Genomic DNA, 10,411 nt, shown 5'->3' on the forward strand with positions numbered 1-10,411 from the left:
TTCCCGCGGGCCTTTGCCTGTTCGGGAAGAACGACACGATAAGCTCTCGACGCACACCGACGGCACGACATATCGCCTCCCCGACCCAAAATCTCGCCAGGGTGGTGCGCGGGCCGCAGATCCCGCATCCGACGGCTAGCCGTTCATCCACGACGCTTCATCGATCCCCGCGCGCGCGGTGGACAGCGGCGACGGCAGTATACGGACGGCGTCGTGGCGTCGTCGCAACGGCTATAACTGGGACATCCACGCATGTTACCCGCCATATCCTGTCTCCTCCCCTCCCCCCGAAGAGTTCGTGGCAGCGGCACCAGCAGGCCAGCACGTCCACCCCACCTCCCCTAGCTAGCTACCTCGCAGCAGGCGGGGCCCGCCGCCAGCTTCCGGCGAGCCGCCGGCGGGCGGCATTGCGCTCTCCGGGCCGGTTTCTTACGGATTGCGTGAGGGATGGCGTCGCCGGGCCGCGGGTACGCGGACCGGGCAGCGCCGCCGCTGGACGGGATCACGGTCGACGGGGGCGGCGGCAGGACGCCGCCGCCGGCGGGGCTGCCGAGGCCGCCGGGGTTCCGGGGGCTGATGCAGCAGCCGTCGCGGCTGGCGTCCGGGGTGCGGCAGTTCGCGTCGCGGGTGTCGATGAAGGTGCCGGAGGTGGTGCCCGGCATCCGGCCGGGCGGCGGGCGGATGACGCGGATGCAGTCCAGCGCGCAGATGGGGCTCAAGGGGCTGCGCTTCCTCGACAAGACCTCCGGGAGCAAGGAGGGCTGGAAGGCCGTCGAGCGCCGCTTCGACGAGATGAGCAAGGCCAGCGGCCGCCTCCCCAAGGAGAGCTTCGGCAAGTGCATCGGTGAGCACCCAAACCAAACCACCCCCAATGCATCGACTGCGTGCTACCAATCTTTCTCTTTCTTTCAAACAAAACTGTCAACTAATCTGGTTCGATGGCCGTGTGATTAAGAATGGTAGCTGATTTCTAATTAGAACTGCACGATTGAATCTGACAAAGTGGCCACGAGTATGGGGAATCTTATGTAGTTCTATTGGGGGCATCTTGTTGCTGTATCCACCATTTTTATGCTTGGCCACAGTCGTTTGAAGTTACCTCGAACTGTTCCTATTTGCCCAAAAAGAGTTTGTTGGCAGGGTCGGCGTACCGAACCGAGATCCATTATTTGGCCCACAAGAATTTCCCCAAATCAGCGCTTGCTGTCCCAAATAGTGCCTGGTCAGAACACAAAATTAAGTACAGTTTCTGCCAGCACCCCCACTCCTAGCTTGCTAATTTGGATCTTAGCAATTATAATGCCCATGATACAATGTTCGCTCAAAAGAAGTAATATGTCCATGGATCCCCCAAACGGGCTCACATGGTCGGTGGACTAATCACTAATGGGGGAATGCTTCTTGATCCAAAGGCATGGGGGACTCCAAGGAGTTCGCCGGCGAGCTGTTCGTGACGCTGTCGAGGCGGAGGAGCATCGAGCCGGAGCAGGGCATCACCAAGGAGCAGCTCAGGGAGTTCTGGACGGAGATGACCGACCAGAACTTCGACTCGCGGCTCCGCATTTTCTTCGACATGTAAGCTATAGGTTCAGTCTGATTTTAGCATCAACGTTGGAGCTCATTAACCGAACCTGCTGATGGATGAAATTTGGCACGAACAGGTGCGACAAGAACGGCGATGGGATGCTCACGGAAGATGAGGTCAAGGAGGTGGGGATTTTCTTTTGCTCGATGGGATCTACTGTATTCTGAAACAATGAGAAATGAACAATCAACCTGTTGTTTTTATTCGCTGCTGACAGGTTATTATATTGAGCGCGTCGGCGAACAAGCTGGCCAAGCTCAAGAGCCACGCCGCGACCTACTCGTCGCTGATCATGGAGGAGCTCGACCCCGACGACCGCGGCTACATCGAGGTACGGCAGTAATAATAGACTACTAGTAGTGGTCGCCATGTCGAAAGTAACTTCAGAGGGCGCGAGTCGCTGACCTCCAAACCTCCAATGCAGATTTGGCAGCTGGAGACTTTGCTCCGCGGGATGGTGAGCGCGCAGGCGCCGGAGGTGAAGCTGAAGCGGACGACGTCGAGCCTGGCGAGGACGATGATCCCGATGCGGTACCGGAGCCCGCTGAAGCGGCACGTCACCAGGACCATGGACTTCATCCACGAGAACTGGAAGCGGATATGGCTGGTGACGCTCTGGCTGGCCGCCAACCTCGCCCTCTTCGTCTACAAGTTCGAGCAGTACAAGCACCGGTCCTCCTTCCAGGTCATGGGAAACTGCGTCTGCGTCGCCAAGGGCGCCGCCGAGACGCTCAAGCTCAACATGGCGCTCATCCTGCTGCCCGTCTGCCGCAACACGCTCACCACCCTCCGCTCCACCGCGCTCAGCCACGTCATCCCCTTCGACGACAACATCAACTTCCACAAGGTGCTCGCCGGCGCCATCGCCGTCGGCACCGTGGTGCACACGCTCGCCCACGTCACCTGCGACTTCCCCAGGCTCATCTCCTGCCCGAGCGACAAGTTCATGGCCCTGCTGGGCCCCAACTTCGGCTTCAGGCAGCCGACGTACCCGGACCTGCTGGCCAGCGCCCCAGGGGTCACCGGCATCCTCATGATCATCATCATGACCTTCTCCTTCACGCTGGCCATGCACACCTTCAGGCGGAGCGTCGTCAAGCTGCCGTCGCCGCTGCACCACCTGGCCGGCTTCAACGCCTTCTGGTACGCGCACCACCTGCTGCTGCTCGTCTATGTCCTCCTCGTGGTGCATTCCTACTTCATATTCCTCACCAGAATCTGGTACAAGAAGACGGTAATTAATCATCTGCCCTCCTTACTGATGATGATCAGCCACCTATATAATGCTTTTCTTTCCTGTATGTAAATTCAAGTGTTGATGATCGTTTATTTGTTCGCTCAGACATGGATGTTCCTCATAGTCCCTGTCCTCTTCTACGCCTGCGAGAGGATTATCAGAAAAGTTCGCGAAAACAACTACCACGTGAACATTCTCAAGGCAGGCCACTGAGAATTCGCACGATTTATTACTTCTTTCTGACTGCTGTTAGCTATTATTAACCAATGTTGCCACATACTATGCAGGCTGCGATTTACCCAGGAAATGTGCTCTCTCTTCACATGAAGAAGCCACCGGGTTTCAAGTACAAGAGTGGGATGTACCTGTTTGTGAAATGCCCTGACGTTTCGCCTTTCGAATGGTATTACTCCATCCTTGCTGCATATATGAACCAAGATACAGTTCATCCGAGGTTCTTGCTTACAGTTGATAGTGGTCTTGCAGGCATCCGTTCTCCATCACTTCTGCACCTGGAGATGATTACCTGAGCGTGCATATCCGCACGCTAGGTGACTGGACATCTGAACTCAGGAGCTTGTTCGGGAAGGTCAGTTCAGGCAACTAAACTGCAAATGTTTATTTCACTATTAAACACAGGAGAGTAGAACAAATGTGGACTACCCAAGAATGAATAATTAGAAAGATCCATATTCATAGTGTTGCGAGGCACAAGTTACTTCCAAGAAGGCTACCCTTTCGAGACTTGAAACTACAGTTGTGGCAGACTCTGCGACAGAAGACACCAGGTGAGCTCATTTAACTATTTGGCGACGCAAAATTCAGTTAGTTTTGAGTACAGACTTTTAATATCATCATTGCTGTGTCTCCTTTAGGTTTCCTAAGGTCTTTATCGATGGCCCTTATGGTGCACCGGCGCAAAATTACAAGAAATACGACATTCTTTTGCTTATCGGTCTTGGGATTGGCGCCACTCCTTTCATCAGCATATTGAAAGATCTCTTGAACAACATAAAGTCCAATGATGTAAATTTCTTTTGCAGAAAAGTATTCTCAACATTATATACATAATACAGCTAATGGAGGTAACATAACTGAGAAAATGAGTTGATGGAACAGGAGGTGGAAAGCATACACGGTTCTGAGATAGGCAGCTTCAAGAACAGTGGGCCAGGAAGAGCTTACTTCTACTGGGTTACCAGAGAGCAAGGATCCTTCGACTGGTTCAAAGGAGTCATGAATGAAGTTGCTGACAACGATCACAGCGTACTTATCTCACTCTGACATTATCAATTTCATCTTTGTCTAGTCGCATCTATAGAACTGAGCTAAAGTAATATGCAGAATGTCATCGAGATGCACAATTACCTCACCAGCGTGTATGAAGAAGGCGACGCAAGGTCAGCGCTGATTGCCATGGTTCAGTCACTCCAGCATGCCAAAAATGGTGTTGACATTGTCTCCGGAAGCAAGGTATTTGCCCAGCTCTGCATTCTCATCTGATCCCATATATCTTTGCTTCCTTTTCTGACACGCCTCTTGTAGATTCGGACACATTTTGCAAGACCTAACTGGAGAAAAGTGTTCTCCGATTTGGCCAATGCCCACAAGAACTCTCGTATAGGTGAGCTAAATTCGCTAAAGACCTTGTCATGGCAGATTTATACTAGACAGTGCAATATTTAACATGTACATAAATCTACAGGTGTTTTCTATTGTGGATCTCCAACACTCACGAAACAACTCAAGGATCTTTCAAAAGAATTCAGCCAGACAACCACAACTAGGTTCCATTTCCACAAGGAAAACTTCTAATGCCATACCCGAAGAATTTCAAACAGTTTGCAGATATACTTGTATAGGAAAAGAAATATGGTAGCGCTCGAATAGTAAATATAGCTTTACAAGTTTTGTTGTGCGCTGGGTTGTACAAAGTACATTGAAAGCTAGTGTCACCAGCATACATAGACTGGAATATTTAGAAATATCTGTATTGTAACAGTGAGATTGATTGTTAGGTTATGCCCCTCGAACACGCAAGCTTTCTCTCTTCAGTTTTTCTGCCCTGACAGTCTCTGCATTGCGCTTATGAACACTACTCTCCCCAGATATGTTCTTTTCTTTTGGAGGTCTGCCTCTTTTTTTAGGTTCAATGTCACCTGATACTGATATAGTTCTATCCTTTCGAGGCCTGCCCCTTTTTTTAGGCTGATATACCTCTTCAGTTTTTCTTTTGGAGGTCTGCATCTTCAGTCTTTCTGCCCTGACAGTCTCTGCATTTGACGGGGACGCCTGAAGCAACCCTGGTAGTGGTAGGTTGTTTGACTGTTGGCCATTTACTGCTCTAACCACCATCTGGTTGCTAGTACCATTAGTTCCTTGCGATGATCTAGCCCCCTTAAGTCTGTAGTCAGGAACAGCATTCTGATGTTTGAATTTGTCCATAACAAGTTTTCTGAGTGGAATGGTTATGTCCAATGGTAGCAGGATCTCCTCCAGTTCAAGCCATTCAAGATCTTCCTGGTCTCCATCATCATAGACAACACTGTACCAATTGCTTTCACTGTCATACTTGACAACTTTCCCTGCAAAATACTTGTCTCCAAACTGCTTTCTCACTTTCCGCCCTTCTAGCCATTCACCAAAGCGATGATCAACTCGAGATCCTGGAGCATCTCTTACTGCAGGTTGTGAACCAGATGCGAAATCAGGAGGCAAGTCTGGGACACCATTGATAATGACAGCAGGCTCCCTGGGTACTATGACAACAGATGCAGTGTCTGACTCTTGCATGTTCTTACTCCCCTCCATGACCTGATATTGCACCAATTCCTTGGATTTAGCTAGAAACAACCTGGAAGAGAAAGAAAATAGTTTTATCAACAAAATGAGTCACCATAAGCAAGAAAACTCAAAGAACAAGTAACAATAACGCGAGCACTTTCACAGCTACAATGCAGTATTTAGATGAGTCAGGCATGTAGAAACATCCCTGATATTAACCAACACCTAGGATTTAGGAAGCACGGCACTTCGCACAGGTGATACAGGTATCATGTCATGGTATGTATCGTGCCTCAATATGGCAGTCTGGCACATAGCTGAAGTACAAATGTATTTCTGTTCCAGACAATATTTTTCGAGAAAACGCAAAGACATTGCATTGCAAAAATAGGGAGTACAGGTACAATCCTCCTAGGAGGTAAGAATTACATGGCTAACACTATGATCAGTGGACATCCCATGATTGTGGCAAAACGACCCTAAGCCCTTGAGCCCCGGCCGTTGCCCAGCAGCGGATCTCATCCTTGATCTTGTCTGTAGCTGGTCAAACGATGGTCTCGTGTGTTCAAAGACACAATCGTTTCTGTGCTTTCATAGCATCCAGGGCATGAGGAGCGTGACAGATTGCAGGGCCTTGCACAGCGCCAGTGGCGTGGCATCCTTCGCGCGCAGCCACCAGTCCATAAGATTGGCCTCGTGTCCTGGAACAGGGGCCGGGATGCACAGCCATGCGAAGGTCGAGTGCCAGGTTTGACGGGCAAAGGGGCACACGAGCAGTAGATGCCGGATCGTCTCGGGTGCCTGGTCACAAAGGAGGCAGCGGGGGTGGTGCTGCAGTCCTCGGCGAGCAAGCCTGTCCGCAGTCCAACAGGTTCCAGACAATATGATAATTATGCTCCAGAGTGATCCTAAAGAGATAGCCGTGTCGGCAATGAGCAAGAGTTTAGCTAGGCAAGTTTATAGTAAGCTTATAAATCAATTAAAGAGATACTCTAGCAACATAATGTTGCTCCTTACAGTATAGTTTTCCAAGTATTAACCTAAAAACAGTCTCTCTGACTTATCTTGTACTCCCTGCTCTCCAAATTAATGAAAACCTAGTTTTGTCCTTAGTCACACTTCTCTACCAAGTCCACAGAAAAAGAGAGAATTCCTTATTTGGCCCTTTCTTAAAATCCGCTTCCTTATTTGGCCCCCAAAAAATATTTTCTTCCTTATTTGCGCTAGATGTAAAATTTATTCCCTATTTGACACTCCCGTCCGTTTTTGGCACTAACGGTGTTAAATGTGACATGAAAAGACTTTTTGCCCCTGATATTGTATTTAGGTGATTTAATTGTAGCAAGCTAGGTGATTTTTGGCCCAAAGCAAGGAGACGCCAGCCAGAAGAAGAACAACATGAAGTCGAGTTGCTCTCGTGAGCATGCTTGCTTCATGCCAGAATTGCTCTCGTGAGCATGCTTGCTTCATGCCAGAAAAGGCGCACATTGCGTGGCTCAGAAATGTAATAACAACTAGGTCGATATAATATTGGCATGAAGTGATGTGCGTCCCAACTGGCATACACATGTAAATCTTAACCGTGAGAAACGATGATCTTTATTATGTTTCAAAAACCAACAGCTGCTACTTCAAAAGTAGACTAGTTCCACTTTGATATGGAGAATCAACAAATACCAACTCATTTGTTTGCCCGCTCTATTTCGCCTGCTGTAAACAAAAAAGCGATGCCATCTTTGATTGGTTTGTTATGCAAGTCACGTCGTGCGTTCGCTGGACTGATGAAATCGAAAGTATGGTACTCGGATGCTGGTGCAAGTTTCTACAACTAATTCTAATCGAATAGTTAGCAGTGTACATTAGCACATCATTTTTTTCTGACAGCATTAGTACACCATTAGTGGTGCGTACAAGGCGCACAGTTTTTTTATGCCGTACACAGGACGTAAAGTTCAACTGTTATGTTACATACACTAATCTATACCACTATATAGTGTGTGAATAACTTTGACTATTGACCGTTGGATGAAACCCATATAACGCCTGACAGGTGGCAAATCCGAGTAGTATTGGCCGTTAGATATTCTCTTCACTACATTAGATTTTGCCACATGTAATATCTAGAAGATTCTACTTGAACTTAGACACAATCATAATATGCAATCTCAAAACAAAGAAACTTCTTTGTTCTAGATTCTTCCATACTTCGATTCTCTAACTTTTTTCTATTAAGATAATTGTCGTTCATTTTTTCTATCATTTACTCCCTCCGTCACTTAATGTAAGACGCTTTTTGACACTACACTAGTGTCAGAAAACGTCTTACATTATGGGACGGAGAGAGTACATTGCACAATATGCACAAAATGCAACCACTTCTCATTTATTCTAGACTCTTCTCCCAAGTTTTTTTCTTACAAAATATTTGAAATATGTTTCTACTGTATGATTTTTGTTTGTTTTGTTTCAAATCTGCGGTAACATCTCCCTGAAGTTCACTTTGTCTTCACAGATTGAGTATTTAACTATTTATATATTTAACATTTTTTTGTGTAGTATATACCACACAATCATCGAATATTATATAGTCATAATTTGATTTTTAATGGAATGAGCGTTCAGACTTAAACCTATATGGCTATATCATGTACTTCATCATACGTAACTCCAAATTTATACGTTTGCCTATTATGATGTGGTAAATCGATATTCGGTCCCACTTACTCTCACGTGCAAGGCATGTCTAACTTACTAGTTATAGATTACATTTATAGAGTATTACTTTCATTAGCAAAAAGCAAAAATTAGAAAATACAATACCAGGGGCGAAATGCTCCTTTCACATCACATTTAATACCATTAGTGGTCAAAATGGACGGAAGTGTCACATAAGGAATAAAATTTACATCCAGTGTGAAATAAGGAAGATTTTTTTGGGGGGGGGGGGGGGGGGGGGGGGGGGGTCAAATATTTACTGATAAGAGTTTAGCTAGGCAAGTTTATAGTAAGCTTATAAATTAATTAAAGAGATAGTCTACCAACATAACATTCCTCCTTACAGTATAACCTAGTTTTGTCCTAAGTCAAACTTCTCTACAAAGTCCACAGAAAAATGTGCTATCGTCGTCCTATGTCAAGTTAATTTGGGAAAGATGACCATTTGTAGAGTAAGCTGCATCTCATATGTTCCATCTATAACTACCCAAACGTTTACGAGATCCAGCCCAAACATTTTGCTCCTAAAGGCCTAAAGGGAACCGGCTATCCCTAATTTTAAAGCCAAAACATGATATGCAACAGATAGACAAGGCGCTTGGTCTACTATGGGAATTTACAGCAGCATCTCATCGAACAGAAGGGATGCAGGCAATTGTTAAAGCCAAACCTAGGGCCGAAATGTAGGGCGCCAGATACGTTGACCTCACCTCGTGCTTGGCGGCGGCGGGGGCGGGGCGGCGGCGGTGCCTCTGCGAGGAGGTCTGTGCTCGAACGGCTCCGGGGGGCGGCTGGTACGCCCGCTACTGGGTGGAGCGGGGACGGAGCTCGCAGGGGCGCACAAACCCTAGGTCGGGATGAGAAGGGCGGGGTGGAGCCGGAGGGCTGGACCCGAGACCCGAGAGGAGTAGGGTTGTACGCCGGAGGAGCCCGGCTAGAAGTAGCGGCCCCGGCTGCTGCGCAGGAGGGGAGGGGACCGACGTTCCTCGGCCGGATCGACACAGCACGGAGGCGCCGGACCACGGACCCGTAGTGGCGTTTTTTCGACGAAAGCAGTTTCGGGTCCAGACTCTTTTTTTTAAAGTTAAGGAAAGGGTCCAAAACGAACCTTATTTTTTATAAGGCAAATCGAACCTTAAATTGGTGAATTTAAGGTGAATGAAAGGTAAATCGAACCCTGAACTTTAAATCCCGGAAATTGACACTTTGAACTTATCAATCCCGTCTGGATAAGGTACTACTCTCACTTACGACTATTTCTCCAATCTTGAACTGTTTTTCAAATTTGAACATTTCAAAACGTGAACATTTTTTGAAAGATGAAAAAAAAACTAGGAGAAACCGTAGCAAACATTTTTTGAAAAACTAGGTGGTACTGTAGCAGAAAATATTGAAGACATGCTGGTCTGAATAATTTTTTGTACTGCGAACATTGTTTACAAATTCTGAATAGTTTTTCAAAACATTGATTGTATTAAAACACAACCAATTTTTAAAAAAGCAAACACTATTTCGGACATAATTATTTTAAAATAAAAACAGGTACAGATTCTGAAGCATGAACAATTTTTTCAAAATATTTATACAATGTCAAAAAATGTTATTGTCATCACGTAAATGTAAAACATGATGTTTAGAAAATATTGTTGTGTCACATTGTTCAAAACATGTTTTTGGAATTTCGTATACTATTTGTTTTTAAAAAATATTCTGTATTTCAAACTGTTCAAATTTTTTTCAAGAAATGTTTCATAATTTTTCAAAAAACAAATCATATATGAACGATACTCTCTGTTCTTATAAGGAATGTGCTATGTCAGATCAATTGCATCCTTCAGTTGCGTTGGCTAGGTGCGGCCACCACTAGCCTGAGGTTACTTGTTCGAATCATCCTGTCATGCACATTACTTACTACTAGTATTTTTTCTCGCTTGGGTTCGTAGAAAACGAAAAAGAAAAAACACCCAATTAACTGCGTCGATGGGCTGGCCTGATTTATCCTAGTATCCAGCCAATCAGTCAAGTATCTTTTTCTCCAAAAAAAAAAAACAAGTCAGTGAAGTATCCTTGCCACATCAGGCAGCAGAGGC

The 10,411-nt window shown here is 46.5% G+C and overlaps 2 protein-coding genes across 3 annotated transcripts; one reads left to right on the plus strand and one right to left on the minus strand.

Annotated features, from left to right (window-relative positions):
- The first annotated feature begins 251 nt into the window (after window positions 1-251).
- Window positions 252-4,876, plus strand: LOC123071323 (putative respiratory burst oxidase homolog protein H). Its single transcript, XM_044494855.1, has 14 exons — window positions 252-844; window positions 1,413-1,575; window positions 1,662-1,710; window positions 1,803-1,916; window positions 2,010-2,819; window positions 2,928-3,023; window positions 3,110-3,225; window positions 3,309-3,411; window positions 3,522-3,610; window positions 3,698-3,848; window positions 3,942-4,088; window positions 4,167-4,295; window positions 4,368-4,446; window positions 4,528-4,876. Exons 1-14 carry the CDS (start codon window positions 448-450, stop codon window positions 4,635-4,637), a joined length of 2,553 nt encoding a protein of 850 aa, XP_044350790.1. The 5' UTR covers window positions 252-447; the 3' UTR covers window positions 4,638-4,876.
- On the minus strand, window positions 4,649-9,373 carry LOC123071324 (uncharacterized). 2 transcript variants are annotated; one of them, XM_044494857.1, is made up of 2 exons: window positions 9,027-9,373; window positions 4,649-5,676 (listed from the first exon to the last, which is right to left on the minus strand). In XM_044494857.1, the coding sequence occupies exon 2, from the start codon at window positions 5,631-5,633 to the stop codon at window positions 4,842-4,844; it is 792 nt and encodes a 263-aa protein (XP_044350792.1). In that variant the 5' UTR covers window positions 5,634-5,676; window positions 9,027-9,373; the 3' UTR covers window positions 4,649-4,841. The 2 variants fall into 2 exon arrangements, with proteins under 2 accessions (XP_044350792.1, XP_044350791.1); XM_044494856.1 differs by having other exon boundaries at window positions 9,032-9,371.
- Between the last annotated feature and the right edge of the window lie 1,038 nt (window positions 9,374-10,411).

The sequence above is a fragment of the Triticum aestivum genome, chromosome 3B, assembly GCF_018294505.1.
Source record: "Triticum aestivum cultivar Chinese Spring chromosome 3B, IWGSC CS RefSeq v2.1, whole genome shotgun sequence".
In the NCBI taxonomy this organism is placed as follows: Eukaryota; Viridiplantae; Streptophyta; class Magnoliopsida; order Poales; family Poaceae; genus Triticum; species Triticum aestivum.

Bases quoted from the DNA above. Each gene is read 5' to 3' on its own strand.
- LOC123071323 (XM_044494855.1), top strand. From the start codon at position 448: ATGGCGTCGCCGGGCCGCGGGTACGCGGACCGGGCAGCGCCGCCGCTG. The intron at 3,611-3,697 runs GTGAGCTCATTT...TGTCTCCTTTAG, and splicing joins TCTGCGACAGAAGACACCAG to GTTTCCTAAGGTCTTTATCG. The intron at 3,849-3,941 runs GTAAATTTCTTT...TTGATGGAACAG, and splicing joins ACAACATAAAGTCCAATGAT to GAGGTGGAAAGCATACACGG.
- LOC123071324 (XM_044494857.1), bottom strand. From the start codon at position 5,633: ATGGAGGGGAGTAAGAACATGCAAGAGTCAGACACTGCATCTGTTGTC.